Source organism: Euphorbia lathyris, chromosome 9 (genome assembly GCF_963576675.1).
Source record: "Euphorbia lathyris chromosome 9, ddEupLath1.1, whole genome shotgun sequence".
Taxonomy (NCBI): Eukaryota; Viridiplantae; Streptophyta; class Magnoliopsida; order Malpighiales; family Euphorbiaceae; genus Euphorbia; species Euphorbia lathyris.
The window spans coordinates 28,100,763-28,128,592 of record NC_088918.1 but is presented as its reverse complement, the minus strand read 5'-3'; the positions used below and the strand labels follow the sequence as shown (position 1 = coordinate 28,128,592).

Below are 27,830 nucleotides of genomic sequence, written 5' to 3'. Positions count from 1 at the left end.
CCATATTCTTACCTTTATTCTCATTAACATATAAAACTTTTTCACTAACTCTTTCTTCTGCTTCTTAAGAGGGACATTGTCCCTCAGACTCATTTTTCTTTTACCAACATTACTAAGAAATGTGATAATATTCAAAATGTCAATCATTTGTAGCAAGATTTTCATTCAGAAATCTTCAGAACTTGTTATCAGATAAAAAATTCGAATCAATTTTCTTATTACCTTTAATCGTTGAGAAACCCTAAAATAAAAACGTAAAACAAAATAAAAATATGAAGAACAGAGATGGAAAAACAATCAAACACAAAATACCAACAAAAACCTAATACCAAAAATAAACAAATAAAAAGAAGTGAAAAATGAATGAAAATGATTGAAATCAAAAGAGAACGAAAACAGTAAAAACATCCAAATAACAAATAAATGCAAAAGGATAGAAAAAAAACACTAGTTACAACATAAAAAACAGCATTTTTTCATAAAAAAAAAATTAAAAAGAATAACTTGAAGAAAAAAAGTTATACATCGAAATGTACCCAAAAAAAAAAAACATTTCTAAATAAATTCCCTTTTTAATTTTATCAAGTCGGAATCCATGTTAATGTTTTAGGTGTATCGGCACATACATTGTATTATTATAGGAATTTGCAATGGAACTTATAAAGGTAGTCAACAAATAAATATTAAATTAAATTAAATATATTAGCCTTTTGATGATTGCCAATGAATTAATTATAAAACTCTCATTGCAAGATTTTGCTGCTGTTTGTATATAAAAAAGAAACAATGACTTTTTCCAGAAGATTTTCAGTCTTTTGAAATTCAATATTTCCTCTTCTCTCACAAACTTTGGTCAAAAGGGAACCTTTTTCTTATTTATTTAATTTATCTTCTTTTCTTATTCTTACTCTCATTATTGGTTTCTAATACGTAAATTCCATTCTACCTTTGGAACTTTCTATTTTGAGTGCTGGATTTCTAGAGTTCTTATCAATGTTTTAAAACCGGATCGGACGTCAAACCGGATTGACAACTGGTCAAGAATCAATTGGTTCAACCGGTTGATTCGGATTGATTGAATCGGATGACATCATAAATAATATATATATATATATATATATATATTAATTTCATTTAAATTATAAAATTTATTAAGAGTTTAAAATTTTATTTTATGTATATTTAAAATTTAAATGCTAAATTAACTTTATTTATATTTTAAAGATTAATTAAGTTTTTAATATATTTATCAAAATATATAAAAAATTAATACTAAATAAAATTTTAAATTTTAAATATTAGTATAATATATAAGTATATAGTGTTGTTTTTAATCAAAAGTTGAAAGCTAGCTTAGTGGTAAGATGTATTTAGTGGTCTCTAAGGGCCTAGGTTGGAATCTCACCTACAACATATTTTTTTAAAGTTAAACATGTGTGACTAGCTAACCGGACCAAACCGCTCAACCCGACCGGTTCACAGTTGACCCAACCGGTTCAGTCCGATTCGTTGAACATATTAAGAATCAGCATCAACTGGACCGGAGATCTGACCGGTTCGCAGTTGAACCGGTCGAACCGGCCAGTCCGGTCCGATTTTCATAACATTGGTTCTTATATTAAACATTCGGTCTTCCATATCATTCGAAAAATCCTCAATTCACATTTGGACACGTGTAGTGTGATTCCACGTAATAATTAAAATAGTGGAGTCCTTTATAATATATGTGGGTCCATATTATACGTGTCAAAATATGTATGAGAGGTCCTCCATTTGACATGGAGAACCGGATGCTCCTAATAATTTACCGGATTTCTAAGGCTGACAGAAGTTTCGTTGACTCGTCACGAATTATAATAAACCTTAACTTATTATCAATTTTAGTTTTTCTCTCTTTATATGATATGGTATCAGAACCTTTTAAATTTAGTGTTGAGGATTCGTATAGTAGATATTTTTATTTACTGATGAAACATAAACCCATATTATCATCTTAAACTTTTTAGTTTAAATAATTTGTTGTCAACTCTGTCCTAGGCAGAGAAAAAAAAAATATAATAATTATGGACCAAATTTATGTTTCTAAACGTAAAATTTTCGTGATAATTATAGTCTATTCAAAATTTACAATGGACTTTGAATTAGTGCGAAATATGTAGTAAAATACTAGTGGTCACATGGAATTAATATAAATGATCAAATATTATCTATCATGGTGTTACTTTTCATATTATCAACACTGAATTGGAAAGACATAATTTTGTACCTATATTTAATTGGAGGCTGAATATGTAATTTAGGGTCCGTTTAGTTTACTTGTTGTTTGTGGTTTGTTGTTTCCTGTTGAAAAAAACTGTTTTTTTAAAAAGAAGATATTTCTTGCTTTTATAAAAAAAATTATTTTAAACTATAAAAGGCAAATAGTATGTGTGTAACCAAACATCCAAAACTCTCTCTCTTAAAATGAAAAAACAAAGCAAACAGAATGAAAAAAAGGAAGAAGTAACAGTATTTGGGTACCCAATCCAATAGTTGAAAACATATCTATAATTAAAAAGGTTATGGATTCAAATTATATAGAAATATACATGGAAAAATATAGTGGAGATTTTCTTTTTAATATAAACGACATTAATGCAAATTAAAAAAAAAAAAATTTAACAGTATTTACCTTCCTTTGTTTTATTACCATAATTATTGTTTTTGTTGGTTTTTCAAATGGATTTTGTCTCATCCTTGCGTGACATGATAGTGAGAAGCTTACTTTTCAAACATCATTTCTAGCACTTCATTTTACTCCTTAACTCTAATTTTCATTTGTGTTTTAAATTTCATGCATCTTATTTTTAAATTAATCAAACAATTAATTAATCAACTAAGAATAAAATATAAACATAGCATTTCGTACATGATTCAATTTACTTCAAACAACAAAACTATAACTTATTATATTTGTTTTTAAGGACCCAACTAAACCTAAGTAAAATATAGACAATGGTATCATTGTTAATAATATTCCAACGTAGATATATGTTATCGTTCTTCAGTTTCAGGACACGCAACCATTTAACCTTATAATAATTATCTCAATAACATGGTAAACGCCGGCCCTGGGCCTAGGCCAGGGGTGCACCGGCGTAGGACTCATGGCTGTTAGGGGGTCCAAATTTTTTTTATTATCTATATATAGATATGTAAAACACAATTTATGCTAAAATCAAAAAAGTGGTGTAGTGGTTAAGAACGTAGTTGCCAACCTAAGTGGTCTAGGTTCGGCTCCCTTTCTAAGAAGATTTTTTTTCTCAAAAAAGAAATTATATTAAATATTTGGCTTTCTATTTTGCTGTAAGGGGTCTAGGTTCGACTCCTCTGTAAGCATATATTTTTTTCCTCAAAAAAAAATTATATAAATATTCGTCTTTCTATAAAAAAAAGATATGTATACAAATATTAATATTAAATATTTGGCTTTCTATTTTGATATAAGGGGTCTAGGTTCGACTCCTCTCTAAACAGATTTTTTTTTTCTCAAAAAAACTATGTATATAAATATTCGGCTTTCTATAAAAAAAAATAGATATGTATAGAAATATTAATATTAAGAAATTTACATTGAAATCCAAATGATACTTTTAAATTAGGTCAAATTAATAAAATTATTATTTTTAATATATTTTAAAAATTAAGGATTTAATTGTAATTTTATAACTAATTGCTCTAAGCATATTTTTTTTCTCAAAAAAGAAATTATATTAAATATTTGGCTTTCTATTTTACTGTAAGGGGTCTAGGTTCGACTTCTCTGTAAGCATATTTTTTTTCTCAAAAAAGAAATTATATAAATATTCGGTTTTCTATAAAAAAAATAGATATATATACAAATATTAATATTAAGAAATTTACATAGAAATCCACTTTTAAACTTATTTATAATTATATCAAATGATACTTTTAAATTAGGTCAAATTAATAAAATTATTATTTTTAATATATTTTTAAAGATTAAGGCTTATAAATTAAGGATTTAATTGTAATTTTGTAACTAATTGTGATATTCATGTAAAAAGCCTTAAAATTTATTTAGATTTTAAAGGGTGTAAATAATTAATATTTTAAACTTAAAAGAGGTGCAATTGATTTTTTTAATATAGATTGAAGGTTAATTTAAGAAGTAAATTTTTATTTGGTCTATGTGGTATGTAAAATTTTATCATACCATTTGATAACATTTTTCCATTTAAGTATTTCGATAAGTGATATTTAATTCATTTTGGATGAAAAATTAATCGGTTTTTTTTTTTTTTTTTTTTTGCAAAATGATACAAATTTTGATACGTGATATATACACGTGGCAATTGATTTAATTTTTTACCAAATAGATTTAATATGTAGATAAATAAGAAATTAATGAAATACTTTTTTGTTTATCATATATTATAATATATTTTAAAAAAATTTACGTAAATTTTTTTTTTATTAAATGGCTTTTATTTATTATTCCGTCTAGGGTCCAGAAATTATCAGGACCGGCCCTGTTGCTATCGCCACAGTTTCAGGATACAGCACAAGCTCAAATTAGAGTAAAATAACATCATATTGCCTCCCTTTGAGACAGGTATCTATGATCAAATTTACCAAACCTCCAAACCATTGGATATACACCTAAGCTAGTTATTTACATTTTATTCTAACCTAAACATATTCCAATACAAATTCACAATTCATAAACATCTCATCTCTTTGTAGATCAAAGCTTATGAACTCCAAACTATTCATTCCTGATCAACAACAACAACAACAACAAAGCCTTAGTCCCGAAATGATTCGGGGTCGGCTAACATGAACCATCATATAAAACCGTGAAATCAAGTCGTGTCAGCGACACAAATTCGCTCCCTCCACTCTGTCCTATCCACTACCATATTTTCCTCAATTCCCAGTAAACTCATATCACTCTCTATCACCCTCCTCCAAGTTTGCTTAGGTCTTCCCCTACCCCTCACCACTACATCCCTTTGCCACTCTTCGGTTCTCCTAACCGGCGCATCAAGCGCTCTACGTCTCACATGGCCAAACCACCTTAGTCGGTTTTCTCTCATTTTATTCTCAATAGATGTGACCCCTACTTTTGTCCTAATTATTTCATTACGCACCTGGTCCTTTCTCGTATAATAATAATTTCAACAACATAACCATCTTTTTCATGTTATCCAAATATTTCACAACAAATATATGTACTTAATAACTCAAACTATTCAATTCAAGTAATTATTCAGCTTTTAATTGATTAATTTGGTTGATTACTTGTTTATTTTAGTCTCATTAGTTGATTTAGTCTCTAGAATTACAAACTGAAGGGAAATTGATAGCCAATTCGATCAATGGAGAAAAAAAAAGTGTACTTTTCAGAACTAAAAGCAAATGAAGAAAATACCTGGGTTTTTATGAAAAAGTGACATATTTAAATTACATTTGATAATTTGATAACGTGATTTAATTGTAATTTTATATTTAATTATAATTTTGGGTTTTTATATAAAAATTATAATTATATATAAAATTATATTATCAAGCAAAAAAAATAAAATCATATTATTAAAATTAATTTAAAATATGCCATTTTTTATATATCATAAAAAAATATGATTTTATATTCTAATTTAAATATTTAAATTCTAATTTATAAATTTTAAACCTTCAAAAATATATTCTAAACTAATAATTTAGAAATCTTAGCCTTTAAAATATATTAAAAATAATAATTTTTTTTAAAGTAAAAAAATAATAATTTAATCAATTTGATATAATTCAAATTATTATTTTTTTTGAAGATATAAATTCAAATTATTAGTTGAAATAGTTATAGATCATTTTTAGAAAGTTAATTTCTATATATAATTGTGACATTTTGAGGATTATTTTTTATAAAGCATAAATAAACCTTTAAATTTTACATGTTTTAAGGATCAATCATTTTTTCATATTGTTAGAATAATTCGGTATATTGATTTGGACAAAAATAAATAAAAGTTTATTAAGTAGAATAGATAGAGTAAAAAATAAAAAATAAATTACAGAAATCAATTTTCGGTTGGTTCTTCCAAACTCGATTTTCTCTTCTCTTATTTTGCTATTTTCAACATTAAGACCGCCAAATCAATCTTCTCGTCTAAATTGGACAGAAAAGTTAAATAAGAGCTAAATTCATAACATAATCAATGATCAAGGGCTCAATGTGGAAAAATAATTGATCAGATATTTGATCTTTAAAACAGGTAAAGTTTAGAGGTTTAATTATGATTTTTACCATATAATTATAATAGGATTTCTATATGCGATTTTGATCACATGGACCTTAATGCTTATATAGTATTTGCTTATTAACCGTTAGATCTGGACTTATTAGAATACTATAGTACACAGCCGTCTTAAACATTTTCGGGGCTCTATGCTAAATGAAAAAAATTGGGCCATATTCATTAAAAAAAAAATTAATACTTTCATATAATAATAATGTTTCTACAAAATAAAACACCAAAATACTTTTAAGTTGATTTTTAGCATTATAAATATAATTTAATAATTTATTTCGAAAAAAATATATAATTTAATAATTAAATTAGATATTGTATAATAACAATAAAAAAAATTGAGCCCCTTAAGACTCTTAGAGCTTTAATTTTCTGGATAAATTAACATTCACTTAATTTTTCATATAATAATTAATAAAAATAATTTATTTAGATTTGTATAGTAAAAAAAATTGGACCTTCTTAAATTTGGGGCTCGAGCTCTTTGTACACTCTTCTCCTACTCCCCTGCTATAGTAGAGACTCAAAATATTCTAATGCTTAGATTTAATAAGAATAGATTTAATAGTGAATGATCATATTCATTTAGTTATTAATGTCTATCTGAACACATGTACTACATGAATATCATAATTAATTAAAAAATTAATACTAAATCATATCATCAAATTTAATTCTGAATATGTCATTATTTTCTATGTATAACAAATATGTTTTGCACCTTATTTTAAAAAAATTATTTTTAAACCCTAAACAATATTTCTGAGATCCTAATTTATAAACTCTAATTTTTAAAATATATTAAAAATATTAATTTTAATTAGTTTTAACATAATTGTTGAATTATTGGTTTAATATAATCGTAGATAGTTTTAAAAAAATATCAATTTATATGTAAGTTTCCCTTAAAACTTCCAATATTTTTAAGGAAAAATTACACAGAAATTCATCTTTTAAAAACTATTTTTAACTATGTCAAGTCATAATTTTTTATTATATCAAACTAGTAAAATCAGTACATTTAATATATTTTAAGAATTAGAATTTATAAACTAAAAGTCAGGGTTTATAATTTATGAGTTGAAGTTTAGAATTTTTAAATTATGATATAAAATCATAATATATAGAGAATAATGACATATTAAAAATTAAGTTTGGTGATATGATTTAATTGTAATTTTGTACTTAATTATGATATTCATGTATTTGACCCATTTTTAACGTAAAAGCCCAATATTTTTGGCTCGCAAATAGATTGATCGAGAAAGGCCCAAGCCCAGTATCAGAAAACAAAACAAAAATATCAAAAATTGAATTTTCTCGGATAAGGCACATTTCTTCTTCTTCCTCCTCCCTGAACCTCAGCTACTGCTACTGTTAAACACCATGTTCTCTGCAATTGTAAACACCCAACCTCTCTTTCTTTCCAATTCCAATTCCAATAAATCTTTCTCTTCTTCTTTTCTTAATCCTCTTCCTCCTTTCTTCATCTCCCACTTACCTTCTTCAAAAACCTCTTTAAACCCCATTTCAGCCACTATTATCCCCTCATCTTCTTCTCCTTCTAAACAAGTATACCAACCTTTCCGACCTCCTCCTTCCCCTCTTCCGGCCAAATTCCGTTCCCTAGACACCGCCGGTCGTCTCGATGTCCTCGCTAATCGTCTCGGTCTTTGGTACGAATACGCCCCTTTAATCCCCGCTCTAGTTCAAGAAGGCTTCACTCCTCCCACAATTGAAGAATCCACCGGAATTTCAGGGGTTGAGCAGAACCGACTAGTTGTCGGAGCTAAAGTTCGTGAGTCTCTAACCGATCCAGAAATTCTTTCCGCATTCGAAACCGGAGGCGCAGAGCTACTCTATGAAATCCGATTGCTTAGCGTTACCCAGCGCGCTGCTGCTGCGAAATACATTATCGATAACAAATTTGACTCCAAAGATGCGCAGGATTTGGCTCGTTCCGTCAAGGATTTCCCTCGCCGGCGAGGAGATAAGGGTTGGGAGAGCTTTAATTACAATCTCTCCGGAGATTGCCTATCGTTTATGTATTATAGGCAAGCGAGGGAGCATAAGAATCCATCGGAGGATCGAACAAATGCTTTGAAGTTAGCCCTAGATGTAGCGGAATCAGAAAAGGCAAAAAGTCTAATTTTGACCGAATTGAAAGGGGGAAGTGAATCAGGGGAAGGGCAAGAAGGGGAAGCAGAAGCAGTTAAGGTTCCAGTAGTGAGATTGAAGATCGGTGAAGTTGCAGAAGCGAGCAGTGTGGTGGTTTTACCTGTTTGTAGAGCGGATCAGAAGGAAAAGGAGATTCTAGAAGCTCCATTAGAATGCAAAACACAAGGGGCTTTTGGTATTCTGGTTGCAGAAAAAGGGTGGGAAAGATGGGTTGTTTTGCCAAGTTGGGAGCCAATTGTGGGATTGAAAAATGGAGGAGTTGTAGTTTCATTTGCAGATGCAAGAGCATTGCCATGGAGAGTTAATAGATGGTACAAGGAAGAGCCTATATTAGTGGTGGCTGATAGGGGGAGAAAGGAGGTGAAAGCAGATGATGGGTTTTACTTGGGTGTTGATAGTGGTGGTGGTGGTGAATTGAAGGTGGAGAGGGGTTCTGATTTGAGGGGAAGAGGTGTGGAAGAGTGTTTGGGGGCTGTGTTATTGGTTGTTAGGCCACCAAGAGATGATACTGATGATCAATTGGCTGATGAAGAATGGGATTAAATGAGATTTTATGGAGGTAAAGATGGGAACTTGGACCTCAAATTCATGGAGATTCTGTTTCAATTTCAATAGCCAGTACCAGTAGCAGTACCAGGTTTTTTTGCTTTGCTATGCTTTTTGTTGCCAAAAATAGACAAAAGTTACTCAGGACAACTCATTTTTGTGTGTTACACAACTTTCTGATGCCTAAATAAACAGGATTAAGAGCTCATTAGGCATTATATTACCACATTTGTTTATCATGATGTTTATTACAAACTTCAAAGACTGTTTTATACAGCATGGTTGATCACTTTTAGTATGGCTTTATTCTTGAGCTGAGGATAGCAGGTTCCAAAATCTTGATGAAAGATTTAATGCACATTGTACTGTTGTATATCCAACTTTTGAAGTGCTAATTAAATATAGAAATTTGAATTTGCTCCCTTCATAGCTGCTGAAACTGGAATTGCAATGAGTTTGGCCAAGTAAACAAATATGGAAATCATCCTATTTTTGCAATTAGGACTGTCAACAAAACAAATTTATGGAGATGACTCATTTGGTTTTACTTATCATTTTCATTAATTTTAGGTCCAAGTTCAGTTTGACAGTAAACGGAAGTGGTGGTTTAAAAAAATTATAAAAATAGATGACATATCCACTAATTACAGAAGATTTTTGTATTAAAACCATTTTATTTGCCTTCAATTCCATCAATAGTGTTTCAATTCCATTATATATTCGAAAAGCAGAAAAAGAAACACAAAAACTCAAAATAATGTAATGTTCAAGAGAGGGTAAAAAAATACTACTAATGTTATCAAAATGGATCAATTGAGGGAAAAACATATAGATCATGCTAGCTCTCCAAGATAAAACTGTAATAACCAGATAAGAAGCTATTATAATATTAGAGGTATTTTTATTCTAATCACATTATTTGATAAAACATATTCAAGGCAAAATAAAATGCAGCCTGAACGAGTCCTTTATACAAATTACCTATACTAAAGTTGATTATCCTTTACATGAAAGGGTGACAATAAAGCAGTTCATCCAAGAATAATTGCTCTGAAAAACCTCAATCTAAGCATTACCTCATGTTACTTGTCTGGTTAGAAATAATGTTGTGAACTTCAGTGAAATCAATTAAAGATAATAGGATTTTAAAATTACAAAAAGTCTGGACAAAAATTACCCGACTTCTCCCAATCTTACATGATCCGATCAATAATGCTCAGGTTAGGGTTTTGTCCAACCCCAAAAGCAACACACAGAACCGTGCTGCATTTTGAAACTTCCAAATGCAGTCGAACAATGTCGGACAAAACTGTAACCCGAAAACTATTGATAGAGTTATATAGGATGTGAGAAGTCTAACAATCTTTGTACAGACTTTTCTGCAATTTTAAAATCAAATAATATTTATCCGATTTCGAACACTATCAGACATTATTTCTAACCGGACAATGAACGTGACGTAATGTCAATGGATAATTATCCACAGCATTTATTCTTACTCCAATTTTCAGCAAAAACAAAATTGCAGATATTGAGTAATTATTCATCGGACTTTTCATTCTCTTTTATCTGACCACAATCTTCAATCACAACAGTTTTTGATGTCCTTCCATCACCAGAACCGATCTTTTCCATCTCCTTCACAACACTGTAGCCATCAACAACTTTCCCAAACACAACATGTTTACCATCAAGCCATGAGGTTTTTTCAGTGCAAATAAAGAATTGAGAACCATTAGTGTTTGGTCCAGAATTTGCCATTGATAGAATACCAGGTCCTGTGTGTTTCGCCTTGAAATTTTCATCTGCAAACTTCAAGCCGTAGATTGATTCTCCTCCAGTCCCATTTCCCCTTGTGAAATCTCCACCTTGGCACATGAAACCCGGAATTATTCTATGGAAAGCTGAACCCTTGTAGTGCAAAGGCTTTCCTGATCTTCCAATCCCCTTCTCGCCAGTACAGAGAGCACGGAAATTTTCAGCAGTTTTTGGAGTAACATCAGCGAAAAGCTCCATCACTACCCGACCAGCTTTCATCTTGCCAATAAGAATATCAAAGAAAACCTTTGGATTTGACATTTTGAAAAATTCCAATCCTGTTAATAACCATAACACAAACCAGGATCAGTCTCAATTGTTTGTTTTTTTATTCAAATATTCCTATCAAAGGTACACAGTCTAGATAAGAAATACAAGGCTGACAGCAAAACTTATTTCTTAGTTATAAACATTAACTAAATTCATGGTGCATACAGTTTGGATCTAGGAATGAAAATTTAGCAACTTGTTCGAGGCCACGATCAAAATGAAATTCTTTGATAGGCACGGAGAATTGCTTATTGATATTGCCAACCTTCAATGCAAGTTGAAGCCATTATCGACAACCTTGCTCTGCAAATTGGCTTCATAAAACTTGGGTATGAAATTAAAATTAAAAAAATAACATAGGGAGAAACAGAAGCCCCATTTGGATGATATTGCTATGATCATTGACTACCACAGATATTCTTCTCAGCAAGTCTATTTATCAATCAAAACCCAGAGTATAGTAATTATCAAATCATTCAATATTCCAAACAAGTAAAACAAGCAAGACACTCTTTCGAATCACTTTGGATGAATATAATTAAAAAAACAGATAAAAGAAAATGTAGCAACTTGTTCGAGGCCATAATCAACATTAAATTAAGATTTGATAGGCACGGAGAACTGCTATTTGATATTGCCAACCTTCAATGCAAAATTTCACCATTTTCGATGCATTTGCTCTGCAAATTGGCTTTACTATAGAATCAAAAATAAATTGTAAACGAAGAATAAGTGCATAAACTCAGTCACAAACAGATCAGATCTAGATTCAAAAGTTCCATACGACTAAACTTTCGACGATAATAAATGTACATCATCCAGCGTGAAATCCTCAAGCAAAATTATAAAATTAACCAGGAGGATATTAATTGGTGGATGAATTAGAATATTGCACAAGTTTTGAGCTCACAGATTCGTGTAGAATCCCCTGCAAGCCTTCGATATGTGCGACACATGAAATGAAGATGCTATACAACTAAAAAAAAGGAAAACGATATATAGTAAATAAGAGAGTTCTCACCTTTGGCAGAGGCGGTGGCTGTAGGCCCTAACTAGATGAAGATATGAAGATTAGGGTTTTAGCTGCCACTTTTATAGACAGAACTGAGAAGATGATAATTAGGGTTTTATCTATTGTTGCTAGTGGCGGTGGCGGTGGCGGTGGCGGTGGCGGTGGCGGTAGGCGATGAAGATGTGAAGATTAGGGTTTTTACCTGCCGCTTTTATAGACAGAGAACTGAGAAGATGAGAGAATTAGGGTTTTATCTTTTGTTGCTATGAGACCTGTTTTTTCATGTAATTTACTATTCAGCCCTTATTTTTAATTGCATTTACGGACTACGGTACAGGTAGCGACTATGTGCTATTCCTTCTATCAATTTTAAGAGTTATCATCACCTGCAATGAAATTTAAATTTAATGGGATAAGGTGAAAAAGAAAATATATATATATATATATATATATATATATATATATATATATATATATATATATATATATGACATTATATTTAGGAGTAATTTTACTTATATTATCTAAATTAATGTAATTTTATTCTTAATGTTGGCAGCCAATAGTAATTTTACCTCTAACGTTGACAAGTTAGGTCAATTGGAGAAATTATTCATCAAATTTTCTTCTTGATCATGAATCTTGTTATAAATACTTTAAATATGCGTGTCCATTAGTAATACATCATAGATATATGATTAAAGGTGAAATTTTTAAAATAAAAATTAAAAAATATATTGTATTTTGTACGAGTTAAATAAAAAATTCAAATATTTCACCGAATTTAAAAATATTAATCTTCGCGTTATGGTTAAAATTACTCTTGACTGCCAGCGTTAGGGGTAAAATTGCATTATTTAGATGTTAGAGGTAAAATTGCTTCTGCCAGTAAACCTTACGTTATGGATGTTTTTGCACCTTAATCCAAATTTAATTGTAAAAATATCTAAGACACTCTTAAGGGGTTGTTTCGCCTTTTTTTTAATTGTGTTTGCCTGCCAGTAATTTTGTAGAAAAATAATGAAATTTGATTTCTAATTGTGAAAAGCTTAAAGGACGAAAAAAAGTTTAAAGGTTCGAAATTAAAATCAAGCAAAAAGACTCAAATGCCTCACTAGGGCTACAAGCACATGTTATAATCCAATGGATAAAATAGGAAAGATAAATAAAGGTGTAGGAGTGTAAATAAGTAGAATGGCAAAATAGTAATAAGATAGGTGGCAAAACAATAATTAAATGGTGGCAGGATATGTCTCCTCCTCAATGAACTTGGCGAGGAAGACAACTTAAAAGGGGTGGCACGTCGTGCCACATGATCTCACACAGCGTGTGAGTAGGGTCCTGGATTCTTCAAATTCTGTACTTCTCCAACGCACGACGAGCGGCCCAGTACGTCGAGTGGCACGTCTGTGAAGTATCGTATAACATGTCATGCTGCTTCTGGATATTTTCCCCTTCCGCTCCATTTGTGGCACGTCGTGTGGTATGTGGCTCGGCATGCCACGCTGCTTCTGTCCCAATCATAGTTTCGGCTCCCTTTGTCGCATGGTTACTAGAGATGTCCGCATCAGTCACCCCTTCTTCAAATGAGTTGGACCCCAACTCATTCCTTGTAGTCTCAAGATGCCCATCCGGCTTCCACAAGCTTAGATCCTCCCGATAGTCCGTTTTAATATGCTCAAAGTTTCCTAACTCAAGGGTTATCGCCTTAAGGAGCATAACCCTCCTACTCAAGGCATCTGCCACTCTATTTTGTTGACCCGGCTTGTGGAGTAGTTTATAGGGGAACTTGTCCAAAAAATGTAGCCAACCTGTGGAAACTCCTAATATCCCTAACATTCTTTGGAGTCGCCCACTCCTGGACAGCCCTCACCTTTTTTTCGTCAACTCGGATCCTATCTCCGCTCACTACATACCCAAGAAATATAAGGCTCTCCATCACAAAATCACACGCTTTGGTGTTAGCAAATAGTTGGTTCTCCCGTAGCAAGTTCAATACGACCCTCAAGTGCTCTACATGCTCTTCTAATGTATTGTTATGGATGAGGATATCATCAAAATAGACGACAAAGAACTTTCCAATCACCAGCTGAATATCATCAATCTCATAAAAGTGCTCGGCGCATTGGTCATCCCAAAAGGCATCACTAGCCACTCATATAATCCGTTCCACGTCTAAAACGTTGTTTTCCGCTCATCTTCCGCTCTAATCTGGATTTGGTGGTACCCGTTCCTCAAGTCGATCTTGGAAAACACTTTGGAGCCATTCAATTAATTTACCATATCATCAAGTCAAGGGATGGGAAACTTATACCGGATGGTGATCTTATTGATGGCTCGACTATCTACACACATCATCCACGAGCCGTCTTTCTTAGGTGTTAATAGAGCCGGAACCGCACATAGGCTCATACTCTCCCTTACGTATCCCATCTTCACTAACTCCTCAACGTTCTCCTTCATGGCCCCACTCTCCTTTGGGCTCATTCGGTATTGGGGAAGAGTAGGCAAGCTAGCTGTTAGACGAGGTGCCGCGGCCTAATCTCCCGGGCGGACCGGGGGGTGGACAACCTCATGGCGACGTAAGCGGTGATTGGTGCCGAAAGCAACCAATCGTGGAATCAAGCTGCTCGGCAGGACCGAAGCTCGGAGATATGGAAGAGTCGCCACCCACGAATGGGAAAATGAACACCGATCCCTTGCGGGAGACCGGTGTGGGTTCGGGAAACTTAGGTACGAGCCGAGAAGGCTAGCTCCTTTCCGGAGAAAGGCTACTAGGCACCCAGACATCGCCCGGTTATGAACCACCGGCCTCCTACTCAGCATGTTAGGCGATAACGGACTAATCGTATACTTCTTTAAGTTTAAAATTCATTTGAAACCCTTTTCTTTCTCTTTTTAGAAACCATTTTGAGCATATATTATTGAAAAGCCACATCAGTAAAGAATCACCCATTTATGTTTATACATACACAGAGAGGGGAGGGAAAAAGAAGTGATTTATTTACAACCGTATTCAAATGTTATGTTGTGTGTTTATTCTACGCTAACTTATTTCCCCAAAACGAGTTTATTTACATGGTTCGCACCTTAATCGCCGTTGGAACGATTTAGGTGCGTTTTAAAACCCCGTTTGATGAAGCTTACCCGAATCGCCGTTGGAACGACTCGAGTAATTGAAAACGTCAAAGTAAAAGCCTTTTAATAAGAAAACGTGGTTAGACATACAAGTCAATTTTATTTTGTACAAATTCATTAAGAAAGCGATTCAAAATCTCCATTATTAGCAAAGAAAACGATTTTGATTACAATGTTCGCTTAATCCGTCGTTGGAACGGACTAAGGTTTTAAAACGTGGCGTTTTGAAGACGATTTGAAATATCAACAAAAATGACTCTATTTATCTACATTAGAGATCTAAGAAAGCTCATTAGCTTAAATAATTTAATTAAAAACTCTCTTTTTGGTGATTTATTTTCCCCACTTACTTAATGGACTCTCTAATTGTTATACTTACAACAATAAACTTATTTAAACTAATATTCACACTCAACTAAAGTCCTTTTGGAACATGGACCCATGAATGGGCCCAAAGAATAAAGAAAATGGTTTTAGACCATATATATATATATATGTATACATTTAAAAAGAAAGGTAAGAAAATAAGATTTAACCAAAAATCATTATATGTATATGAAGATAATAAGAGCAATATATCTTATACTTTGAAATGTGAAAATAATAAGTAATCCTATAACTAAGAAAGTAATACTTATCTAAAAATAATTTAATTCAATAATCATTAAAATAACCCAAATATTCCCAAAACTATATATATACATAATTAATATAGCTTTAACCACCCAAAAATACCATATGCTAATATGTATTAATTATTTCCCAAGATACTAAATAACCAATATTTAAAACATAACTCAAATTAATACAAAAAAATAATATATATATATACTTATACTTATATTGAAAAATGGAATACAAAACAATATGCAAATATTCTAAAATAAATATATATATACTAAAATTCTAAAATAATTTGAAAAACATGTATTACATAATTATATATATATATATACTAAGGATTAAAAGTCTAAAAGTTAAGAAAAAAGGACCGAAACGACATTTTTTACATTTTGGCAGATTTACCGACGGAAAATCCGTCGGTAAACAGCATTTAGTGACAGAATTGACAAATTACAGCAGCACTCCAATATTTTCCAGATTTATTCAAAAGCTTTAAATTAAATCTAATTCAATCGTTTTGGACTTCCGAACTACCAAAGATGGATCATAGTCGAAAACGGAAGTTCCTAAAACGATGTTTTCATTTTAAAACGTTATTTGGAAACCTCTTTTAAATTAAAAAACTTATAATTATAACATTTTCGATACCCGAACTACCTTTTTATCGGATCACGGTTCGTATTGGGATATCCAAAACGAGGTTTTTTATTTTAAAACAAAACCGAATTTTATTTAACACGAAACGAAAATTAACTAAATACGCTAACTAAATAAAACATGACAAAATAAATGACTAAAGGAATAAAAACTATAGCAAAAAAAAAATAAATAGAAGGAGAGAAATAAATTAAATAAAATAAAGAGTCTAGTCCTCGGATAATACCTTCGATTCGGTATCTGACAGTCGAAGCCGATTGATTCCACGAACCGCGAGCTCCCGATTTTAATCAAAATTTAGTAAAAATTGAACTTAGGAAATTTGGAATTTTTGAGAAAAAAAATATTTTTCTCAAAAAAAATCCACTCTCTCTCTCTAAAAATGTTTAGAGTGAGAAAGTTTTTCCTCTTAAAGGCCTCTCCAAAAAAGCCCCTTTTCACCTTGGGATCCGTGCCTTTTATAGGCCCACGGATCCCGGAACAATGGGCGACGCCCAAAAAAATTTGGGCGTCGCCCATTGTGGTTAGGCGGCCGCCCAACCTAGTGTTGGGCTACCGCCCAACCTTGTTGGGCGGCCGCCCAACATGAGTTGGGCGCCCGCGTCCAATCCTCGTCGGGCGTCCGCCCGACCGGCGACCCTCGGGGCGTGCCCCGCGCCGTCGGACGCGTCCACTCCGTGGCCGCCGAGCGCGCGTTCCGTGCAGCCAGACGCTCGCACGTCGCGGCCGCCGAATGCGCGCCTCACGCTGCCAGGCGCGTGCGCTCAACGGCCCACGAGGGCACGCACCGCCAGCGATCCCAGGCATTGCTCGGACGTCGAGAGCGTGCCACTCGCGATGCGTCCGACGGACGCCGCGCGCACGTCTCGAGCCGTCAAGCGGGCGTTCGACCATCGTCGTCCGCGTGCGGGATGCCGTTGCGTGCCCGCGCCGTGCCGTCAAGTTTCCTCCGCTTATTATTCTTTATATATTTTTCAAAACTTTCGGAATCAATCGCTTCGACCGTCTTGTTTTCAGGTTTTCGTCACAGGTCCTCCGACTCAGTGTCTACAGTTGCCCCTACTTTTCTATTTTGACAGTGATGTGTGTGTTTCGAAAACGTTTTTTTGCTAACGTACACATGCAATGTAAAACATATAAAAGTAAAAGACACGTAACGAGTAGGAGGGAACATACCTGACCTTTGCGCTGCGCGCTCCGGCGTTGTTCTCTGACCTCTTCAGACTCTGCTTCGGGCTGCACCCTAATTTACGACTGCGGGGATAATGGCTAAACAGCTACCCTATTTCAAGATTGCGGGGATAATGGCTAAATAGCTACCCTATTTGTGACTGCGGGGAGAATGGCTAAACAGCTACCCTATTTCAAGATTGCGGGGATAATGGCTAAACAGCTACCCTATTTCAAGATTGCGGGGATAATGGCTAAACAGCTACCCCATTTCAAGATTGCGGGGATAATGGCTAAACAGCTACCCTATTTCAAGATTGCGGGGATAATGGCTAAACAGCTACCCTATTTCAAGATTGCGGGGATAATGGCTAAACAGCTACCCTATTTCAAGATTGCGGGGATAATGGCTAAACAGCTACCCTATTTTAAGATTGCGGGGATAATGGCTAAACAGCTACCCTATTTCAAGATTGCGGGGATAATGGCTAAACAGCTACCCTATTTCAAGATTGCGGGGATAATGGCTAAACAACTACCCTATTTCAAGATCACGGGGATAATGGCTAAATAGCTACCCTGATTTACGACTGCTGGGATAATGGCTAAATAGCTACCCTATTTCAAGATTGTGGGGATGATGGCTAAAAAGCAACTCCGGTCAGCGACCACGAGTCAGATGGCTAAAAAGCAACTCCGGTCTGCGACCAAGAGTCAAATGGCTCAAAAGCAACTTCGGTCTGCGACCGAGAGTCAAATGGCTAAAAAGCAACTTCGGTCTGCGACCGAGAGTCAAATGGCTCAAAAGCAACTTCGGTCCGCGACCGAGAGTCAAATGGCTAAAGAGCAACTCCGGTCTGCGACCGTGAGTCAAATGGCTAAAAAGCAACTCCGGTCTGCAACCGTGAGTCAAATGGCTAAAGAGCAACTCCGGTCTGCGACCGTGAGTCAAATGGCTAAAAAGCAACTCCGGTCTGCAACCGTGAGTCAAATGGCTAAAGAGCAACTCCGGTCTGCGACCGTGAGTCAAATGGCTAAAAAGCAACTCCGGTCTGCAGCCGTGAGTCAAATGGCTAAAAAGCAACTCCGGTCTGCAACCGTGAGTCAAATGGCTAAAAAGCGGGGGCTGCTTCCGGATTTTCTTATCACACTGTCATCTGTATTTTCTCACTGGAAATGATATAGACTAATGATTGTTTTTCTGTTGACTGTCGTCTGTATTTTGACTGGTGTCACTGTTCTGTAAAAATTGACTGTCGTCTGGAGTTGATATTTTGACAATGTTGGTCACTGTCTGGGAGAAACGCAGGCTGAAACGGACTGCAAATCGGAGGTCTGTGCACCTGGTAATTAATTATTTACTTTTTACCTTTATGTCAAATCGTACTTTTTCACTATTTACGGGAATGCCATTCCCTCTTCCTATATAAGGTGGTGGGGTTTCATTTCAACCCCACACCTTCTCTCTCCTCTTTCTCTCACTAGATTTCAATTTGGATTATTCTCGGGATGGATTTAGACGAATGGGGTGGCACTAGAGGCATGGACGAGGTTTACGTAAACCTGGATAGAGTGGATACCTTCCACGACCCTACGACACACTTGAGCAGGACACGCTGCAACGAGGTAAGTGGTTTCTCACTTTTATTTGACTCGAACTCTAGGCTTTAGTATTCCTATACGAACATGATTCGCATGCTAACCCTTAGATTGCCTTAGAGGACTTTAGCTAGAAAACGTGAATTCCTTTATTTACACGTAACACCTGTTTATTTTTGTGAGAATGCGCGTTATATGCATGTGAATAGTGACACTACGAATTTATGCATGCTAACAGTAAAAACGATGTGAATAGTAAAAACGTGAATAGTGCACGTGAATAGTAAAAACGTGAATAGTGCACGTGAATAGTGAAAACTTAGCTAATGCACGTGAATAGTAAAAAAATGTGAATAGTAAAAACTTAACTAATGCACGTGAATAGTAAAAACTTACCAAATGCACGTTAATGTATGTGAATAGTAAAACCTAATCTACGCTCCTCGTCACCTGTAGACGATGGTGGATAAAAGAATTGACTAAACCTTACATGAATGATCCTACAGGAGAGATTTTTACAGAAAATTGGCCCTAATTGACCGGATGAACGGATGCCTAGTTTTAACGTGTTCTTATCACTCCCTTGCCTTAGGAGTTGTATTTGAACTTTCTTATCTTGTTCCTCTTTAGCTCATCGAGATTTCCAGGACCACTACCGAGGTTCTTTCATGGTATGATAGGCTGAGCGCCGCGGCGAGAGCCCGCGTGCAGGAGTTGGGCTTCAGACCCTTCATTGCAGCGCTGCCCCACACCAACGGGGTGTGTGATCCCTTTGGCCTACGGGCCCTGTGTGAGCGGTGGGTTGTCTCGACCCACACCTTCCACATTTCCTTCGGGGAGATGACCATCTCGCCCCGATATTTTTCATTATTGACCGGATTACGAGGGAGCAACACTCCCGTCCCTTTCCATTATGGCATGATGCGACCGCGGGTCGACCCTGCTAGGCTTGCCGCCTTGATAGGACCAGGAGTTCCTCTATGCGCCAAATCTACCCCGGCGAAGTTTATTTCGACTGCTAGCCTCTTGAGTAGACGGGACTTCTGTGAGACTGATGCTACTGATCTGGCGGTTCGTAGCTTCCTTGTATATGCTCTGAGTGAGACGATTTTCCGCACGAAGGGCGGAAAGGTACATGTGGGTCTCATCCAGGCCCTTAGTGATTTAGATGCTGCAGCTTCCTATGATTGGGCGGGGGCAGGCTTAGCTTTTCTCTATAAGTTTCTGGACCTGATTTGCCGGAAGCGCAAGGATTTCGGTGGTTACACCTTTGCTCTGCTGGTACGTGACGCCTTCTCGATTCGCCCATCTTTGTTTTTTTTCTTTCTCACACTCCTAGTCCTTGTTTATACCGCAGGTGTGGGCGTACGAGAGGCGCATCCTTCCCAGTCGATCTCGACCTCGATTGAGAGCACAGAGGCCGCCTTTTATGGTTCGATGGAGAGATTTTGATCTGAGCGCTGAGAGGAGGCGGACAGTACCATGGCTCCTAGATCGGATTGACTCATTAGTCCTCACACAGGTAGATTTCGCTTAGTCTCGCTAGACTTTGGCTTGAGTCTTTCAGACCCTTTTCTTTGTGCATATTTTTTAGATTAGGTTCAGGTGGGACGATCTTGACTTTGGTCCCGAGTATTCATACACATCGATGATCCAGGAGCAGCAGTGCGTGCTCACCGGCCCTTATGTGCGGGCGTGGTATTTGGGAGATCGAGGCATCATCGGAGTGAGTGATGTTCACTAGACGCCGGGGGAGATTCCCGTTTCCATGTTTGCTGTGCGGACTCTGCCTTTATCGACCATTCGTCGAGATCTGACCCATCATTTTATCGGTAGAGTGGTCTGGATTCACGCCGGGGGCCGCGAGCCTTATTTGTCCACTTTACTAAGCGCGAGGGATGCCCCGGCGGCAGCGATGGAGGTAGATCCGGTGGCGGACGTGTTTTCGAGAGAGGCGGTCGAGGCCGTCTTAGGTTAGGCGGAGGTTTCGGTAAGTGATTCCGCCCTCTTTTCATTTTATTCATGATATGCTCGGAGGTTTTATCGTGTGTTTTTTTTTTGCTTTTTTACAGGAGGGATCCTGGCGGAGTGCCCACCTATCTGATTTTTTCGACGGTACTCGGGCTCAAACACCGATGTGCGAGCAGCCCTATTTTGTCGGCGAGTCCTCCAGTGCAGCTCGACCGGAGAGGTCGTCCATAGGCGTGCCTATACCCGGCTACGGGAGGGATTACGCTACGATCCGCTATGATGAGTCCGGGGCCCCTTATGCGGGATTTGAGGCGGTCCCTCCTATCTTCTCCTCGAGGGTCCCGTTTGATCCCTCAGACGCTTCTCTGACCACGAGAGAGACTTGTACGGATTACGTGGGGCTGTCTGGTTATTTCCGAGACCGCCTCAGCTTGCGCTGCACCGATCACCTGGTATGTATCATTACTGTACTTTAGTGTAGTGAAATGTATGCATGTATGTATCAAGAGAGGAACGACCACTGGTCGGGGATGATGCGACGGGAGACTGAGGGTCGCTTTGCCGTCGAGGAGAGGGCGCGTGATGAGTCGATCAGACGCCTTGCTGCAGAGGAGAGAGCACGAGCTGCTGATGAGAGAGCATGGGTTTCTGATGAGAGAGCGCGAGTTTCTGATGAGAGAGCGCGTGCTGCCGAGGAGGCACTATCTGCGGAGCGGGCATCTCACCTGAGAGATTTTGAGAACTATTGGGACTTCCCTCCGTATTAGGCTCGTTATGTATTGCTTTGTAGCTTTCATTATTGATTTGTAGCTTTTATTAGAGTTTCCCCGATGTATAGCTGATGTATAGGGAGTGGGGTGGATAGTAGGTAGGCTTTTTGTGAAAAGTAGGATAGGAAATGTATAACCCGTGATTCATATTACCATGCATTCGTTAGATTATAATGATTCCAATCATTCTCGTCAAATATATTCATGCCTTTATTTATTTACAAACAACAGAAATACTTAGTCTCTTATACATTGTTTTTGTAATTGCTCAAGTTATAACTATTGTTACCAGGACCCGCCTTTCGGTTTTCGGATCCCGGTGATTTTTCTCCTCTCCTTTTACTATCCCGGAATTTTTAAATGAGTGCCCTTTCGGGTTTTCACCCATTGGGATTTCCCTTATTGTTGCATAGGTCGCCCTTTGCGGGTTTTCAACCTATCGGGAATTTTTCTTTTTTTTTACGAAAAGTATTTCTTAAGCCTATCCAGATTGGTAGGTTCAGAGAATTCCATGCCGTCCATTGTGGTTAACTTCACCGCTCCTTTGCTTAGTATCTTCTTCACGACGAATGGTCCTTCCCAGTTAGGCCTGAACTTCCCCCTCGGGTCGGTGTGCGTCACACGAATCTGTTTCAGCACCAAATCTCCTTCTTTGATAGGATTGGTCTTGACTTTTTTATTGAAAGCCCGAGCCATCCTTCTTTGATATAACTGTACATGGTAAAGGGCTTCCATCCTTTTCTCATCAACTAAAGCCAACTGCTCACATCGCCTCTTCACCCATTCCATTTCGGGAATTTCTGCTTCCACTGCGATTCTCAACGATCGCTTTTCGATCTCAATCGACAGGACTGCTTCTGTTCCGTATACCAAGGAGAATGGCATTGCCCCAGTCGAGGTTCTGACTGTCGTGCGATAAGCCCACAACGCGAGTGGGAGGTGCTCATGCCAGTTCCGATGTGATTCCACCGTCTTTACGAGGATCCTTTTAAGGTTCTTGTTAGCTGCTTCTACTGCCCCATTAGCCTGTGGACGGTACGGAGAAGACCTGTGATGTTCAATGCCATATTCTCGGAAAAGATTCCTTACTTCCCCCTGAAACTGGACTCCGTTATCCGTGATCATGTGATGAGGCACTCCGAACCTGGTGATCAAGTGTTTTTCAATGAACTTTCTCATCTGCTTGGATCCCAGTTTGCTAAACGACTCTGCTTCTACCCATTTGGTGAAATAATCGATGGCGACTGCAATAAACTTATGTCCATTTGAAGCATTAGGCCTTACTTAACCGATGATGTCAATGCCCTAGGCAGCGAATGGCCAAATAGGTGCTAGCACATGTAGTTCCATGGCCGGAAGATGACTGCAATCGCCGTGGATTTGACAATCGTGACATTTCTTTGCATACTCGTTACAATCTTTTTCCATGGTGAGCCAATAGAAGCCTTGTTTGATAATTTTCTTAGCTAGTACTGCTCCTCCCATATGGGCTCCACAAATTCTCGAATGTACTGATTCCATTGCCTCGCGGGCTTCTCCCGCATCCAAGCATCTGAGTTGTAATCCATCAACGTGCCTTTTGTAAAGCAAGTCGTTGTGGATGACGAACTGACGAGCTAGCCTTCTAATCACAGCTTGATCCCTAGGTTCTGACTCTGCCGGATATGTCCCATCTTTCATGAAGTTCACGATATCGAAATACCATGGTTTTTCATCTGTCCCTAACAGCATTACGTCCTCGTAACATGGTTTGTGAGATCTTCTCAATACCAACGGCTTCGAAGCAAGGTTCCGGGGGTTGTCCCAAACTGACACCAAAGTAGCCAAGGCATCCGCCGCCTGGTTCTGTGCTCGAGGAATATGATAGAAACGACATTCCTTGAATCTTTGTGCCAACCCTTCTAGTTGATCTAGATATGGACGTAGCCTTTCTTCTCTCACTTCCCAGTTTCCTTGTGCCTGTTCGATGATCAACTTGGAGTCACCCCAAATTTCGACATATGATGCTCCCAGTGCCGCTAATGACTCTAAACCATCAATGCACGCTTCATATTCGGCCATATTATTAGTGAGAGAGAAGGATAACTTCTTGGCCATCGGGATCCTTTCTCCTTCCGGCGAGGTAAGTAGTACTCCTACTCCGGCTCCATTCGAATTAACTGCTCCGTCGAAGAACATTTTCCACGGTATAACTTCGATTGCGTTCAAGTGCTCATCGGGGAAATCATAGCTTACTTCTTCCTCTTCTGCATTCAGGGGTTGGTTGGCCAGAAATTCTGCCACGGCCCTCCCTTTGATAACCTTCTTCGTCACATATTCAATGTCAAACTCGGACAAAAGCAACAACCATCTGGCTAACTTCCCCGTCAAGGATGGAGTTCGGTATAGATACTTCACGGGGTCCATCCGAGAAATAATGATCACTTTATACGATTGGAAATAGTGCCGCAGTTTCTTTGTCAACCACACCACTGCCACACATGTCTTTTCGATCATGTTGTACTTAAGCTCGTACTCCAGGAACTTCTTACTCAAATAATACACCGCGTGCTCCACACCGGTGTCTCCCTCTTGAGCCAAAATTGCCCCAATAGATCGCTCCTCAATCGCTACATAGAGGAGAAGCGGCTTTCCCAGTTTAGGCGGTCTCAGCACTGGCGGATTAGACAAGTAGCTCCGGACGCTCTCCAACGCTTGCTGATATTTATCGTTCCAAATGGCGGGTTGGTCTTTCCTTAGCAACTTAAAGATTGGCTCGCAGATTGCGGTGAGTCTCGCTATGAACCGACTGATATACTGAACCTGCCCCAGAAACCCTCTCACTTCCTTCTCATTTTTCGGCGCCAGCATCTCCTGTATATCCTTCACTTTATCAGGATCCACCTCGATTCCCTTATTTCCGATTACATAGCCTAAGATTTTTCCCGACGAAACGCCGAAAAAGCACTTCTTCGGGTTTAACCTCAGTTTGAATTCTGCAATTCGGGCCAAAAACTTCTCGAGCGCGGCAAAATGCCCTTCTCTTGTCTCTGATTTGACCATCATGTCATCCACGTAAACTTCCACCTCCTTGTGTATCATATCATGGAACAGTGCTGTAGCCATTCGCTGGTAAATTGCCCCGGCATTCTTCAAACCAAACGGCATTACCCTGTAGCAGTATGTCCCCCACTCAGTTGTGAACGAGGTTTTCGCTTTGTGCTTTTCGGCCATCTGAACTTGCATGTAGCCCATGAAACCGTCCACATTCGTGTGTAAGACGCTTGACGCTGCACTGTCGATCAATACATCGATATGAGGCAATGCGAACTCATCCTTGGGGCATGCCTTGTTAAGATCTCTGTAATCCACGCACATCCTCACTTTGTCGTCCTTCTTTGCGATGGGCACTACATTTGCGACCCAAGGGGGATAGTCGATCACTTCGATGAATCCTGCTTCTAACTGCTTCTTCACCTCCTCTCTGATCTTATCTGCCCATTCGGGTCTCATACGTCGGAGCTTCTGCTTTACGGGCCTCGCCTCGGGATATGTTGGAATACGGTGAGTTACGATTGATTGATCGATTCCAGGCATGTCTTCGTATGTCCAAGCGAATACAATTTCGTATTTTTTAATTATTCTCTCAAATTCTTTTCTCTCTTCAATAGTTAGTTCTTGAGCAATTTGTATAAGTTTAGGATTTTCATCCGTACCAAGATTGAAAGTTGACATTTCTATCGTATTGATTTCAAATGTAGGCATGTTATATGAATGAGAATGCATGGAATGATCATGATCGACATCAAGCAAGTAAGAAAAATCAGAATTCATTTCATTGATAGCATGGGTGATTACATCATCTGATTCAAACAAAGCAGTAATACAACTTTCATCATCAGGGCCTTCGGACTTCTCGTGAACCTTGGAGGTACTGGGCTCAATTTCAGCTCCTGCGGTTGCTTCAATGGTGATGACTTGCTCCTCGGCATTTAAATCCAGCATCATGATCTCCTCGACAAAGCAGCTCGCCTTTCCTTTGCCCCAGTCGGCAACATCATTGAAGATTTCGAACCCTGGCAGAATCTTCCCTTCCGTGCTAGTCCATGCCTCGGGGGTCCCTGAATATGCCTTCCCATGCCCCTCGCTCACAAAATACTTCCTCAAGCCTACTTTTCCTTCAGCGCTCGCATTGGATGGACTCCCCTGCTCATATCCCAAACCTCTCCGGGTTTTCTGACTCTTAAAGTCCGGAAACTCCGGCAGCCCCTGATGGTATGCTCCTAAACCCATTCCCGGGATGAAACTTCCCTTCATCATTTTCACCACATCGGTGGTCATGCTCGACTCGTAAATCCCGGAGACTTAGAATCCGGAGAAAAGCTGTGGCTCAATTCCCAATGCTGCCACCGAGCTTAATTTCTCAGCTCTGATCGTCACTATCTCCTCCCCGAAGGGGAACTTGATCATCTGATGGAGCGTGGAGGGCACACCTCCCAACTTGTGGAACCATGGGCGTCCCAACAATACAGCAAAGGTTACCGGGATATCCAGCACCGTGAACTCAGTTTCTTCCTCATGCGGCCCCACTTTCAACTTGGCCTTGAAGACTCCTTCAATGTGCCTACGGTTGTCATCATATGCTCTAATCACAGTTTCAGAGGCTGTCAGGTCTCCTCTCTCCACTCCCAACTTCGATAAGAGTTTCAATGGGCAAACATTAATGGCCGATCCATCATCGACCATCACACAGCTAGTCTTCTTCCCGTTAATTTCCGCTCGGATATACAATGCCTTATTATGAGCCTTCCCCTCTTCTGGAAGATCTTCGTCAGTAAATGTGATCTCAGTCTTCTTTCGGGCCATAATTGCCCCTACTAGCGCTGCCGGCTCAGTATCGGTGGAAATAACCAAATTCTGCAACTCCTTCATCAGGTTCTCACGATGGTACTTAGAATGGCATAAAACTTCCCAGACCGTAGACTTAGCTTGCGTCTTCTTCAACTGCTCAAGAACTTGGTCATCGGGCTTAGGAGCCGACCCTTCTCCAATCTCAGTCTCTACCGTTGGTGCCTTTCCCTCGGCCACACGACCTGATCTCGTCATTACCGTAATTTCCGGCTCATCATCCGATTCGTCCCAGATGTTAATAGGAACCCTTCGATTGGCATCCTCCTCGTCCGAGGAACTCGCCCAGATGTCTAAGACCATTAAATCCATGACGTGAGGAACACTCGGATTCAGGAAAAATGGATCCGCTGATCCGTACAAAGCCCAACCTATCAACTCATCATAGTCACGGAGGGACACCCGGCTCATCCTCCTTGCGGCCAACGGAATAGCACCTCGTTGTATGCACATAAGCTGCACCTTATCGCTCATTGTCTCATTACACTGCTCATAACGGTGCCTCCACCTTCTAGCATAATCCACAAAATGTTCCTCGGGGAATTGCCTAATCCTGTCCAGATCATCCAGGGATCCCGTCCATGGAACGTACATTTCATATCTCGCCACAAAGGCATTTCGGAGCGGTATCCAATGACCCATCTCCTCCTCTAATAGCCCCTGATGCCACAATAAGGCTTCACCCCTCAAGGTTTCCGGAAAATGTTCATGCAACTCACACTGTGGGAATCCAGCGTTATACATATGATCGCGGAATATTCTCGCATGCTCTACAGGATCCCGGTATCCACCATACCTAGGCATTGCTAACACCGCATCAGGTGTTTGGTAAGACGGGGAATCAGGAGTTTGCTCTGCTAGCATCCATACCGTATATTC

The 27,830-nt window shown here is 38.0% G+C and overlaps 2 protein-coding genes and 2 non-coding genes across 5 annotated transcripts; 1 reads left to right on the top strand and 3 right to left on the bottom strand.

Moving 5' to 3' along the window:
• Positions 1-7,629: 7,629 nt before the first annotated feature.
• LOC136206474 (rubisco accumulation factor 1.2, chloroplastic) lies at positions 7,630-9,462 on the top strand. The gene has a single exon (XM_065997532.1). It carries the CDS (start codon positions 7,698-7,700, stop codon positions 9,030-9,032), a length of 1,335 nt encoding a protein of 444 aa, XP_065853604.1. The 5' UTR covers positions 7,630-7,697; the 3' UTR covers positions 9,033-9,462.
• A 452-nt stretch (positions 9,463-9,914) lies between these two features.
• Positions 9,915-12,371, bottom strand: LOC136205903 (peptidyl-prolyl cis-trans isomerase CYP19-3). 2 transcript variants are annotated; one of them, XM_065996753.1, is made up of 3 exons: positions 12,145-12,371; positions 11,289-11,426; positions 9,915-11,131 (listed from the first exon to the last, which is right to left on the bottom strand). In XM_065996753.1, the coding sequence occupies exon 3, from the start codon at positions 11,112-11,114 to the stop codon at positions 10,575-10,577; it is 540 nt and encodes a 179-aa protein (XP_065852825.1). In that variant the 5' UTR covers positions 11,115-11,131; positions 11,289-11,426; positions 12,145-12,371; the 3' UTR covers positions 9,915-10,574. The 2 variants fall into 2 exon arrangements, with proteins under 2 accessions (XP_065852825.1, XP_065852824.1); XM_065996752.1 differs by lacking the exon at positions 11,289-11,426 and having other exon boundaries at positions 12,145-12,366.
• LOC136207794 (small nucleolar RNA snoR86) lies at positions 11,309-11,427 on the bottom strand. The gene has a single exon (XR_010676921.1). It is a non-coding gene; the product is annotated as a small nucleolar RNA snoR86 (small nucleolar RNA).
• On the bottom strand, positions 11,683-11,804 carry LOC136207793 (small nucleolar RNA snoR86). Its single transcript, XR_010676920.1, has one exon. It is a non-coding gene; the product is annotated as a small nucleolar RNA snoR86 (small nucleolar RNA).
• Positions 12,372-27,830: the final 15,459 nt, after the last annotated feature.

Bases quoted from the DNA above. Each gene is read 5' to 3' on its own strand.
- LOC136206474 (XM_065997532.1), top strand. From the start codon at position 7,698: ATGTTCTCTGCAATTGTAAACACCCAACCTCTCTTTCTTTCCAATTCC.
- LOC136205903 (XM_065996753.1), bottom strand. From the start codon at position 11,114: ATGTCAAATCCAAAGGTTTTCTTTGATATTCTTATTGGCAAGATGAAA.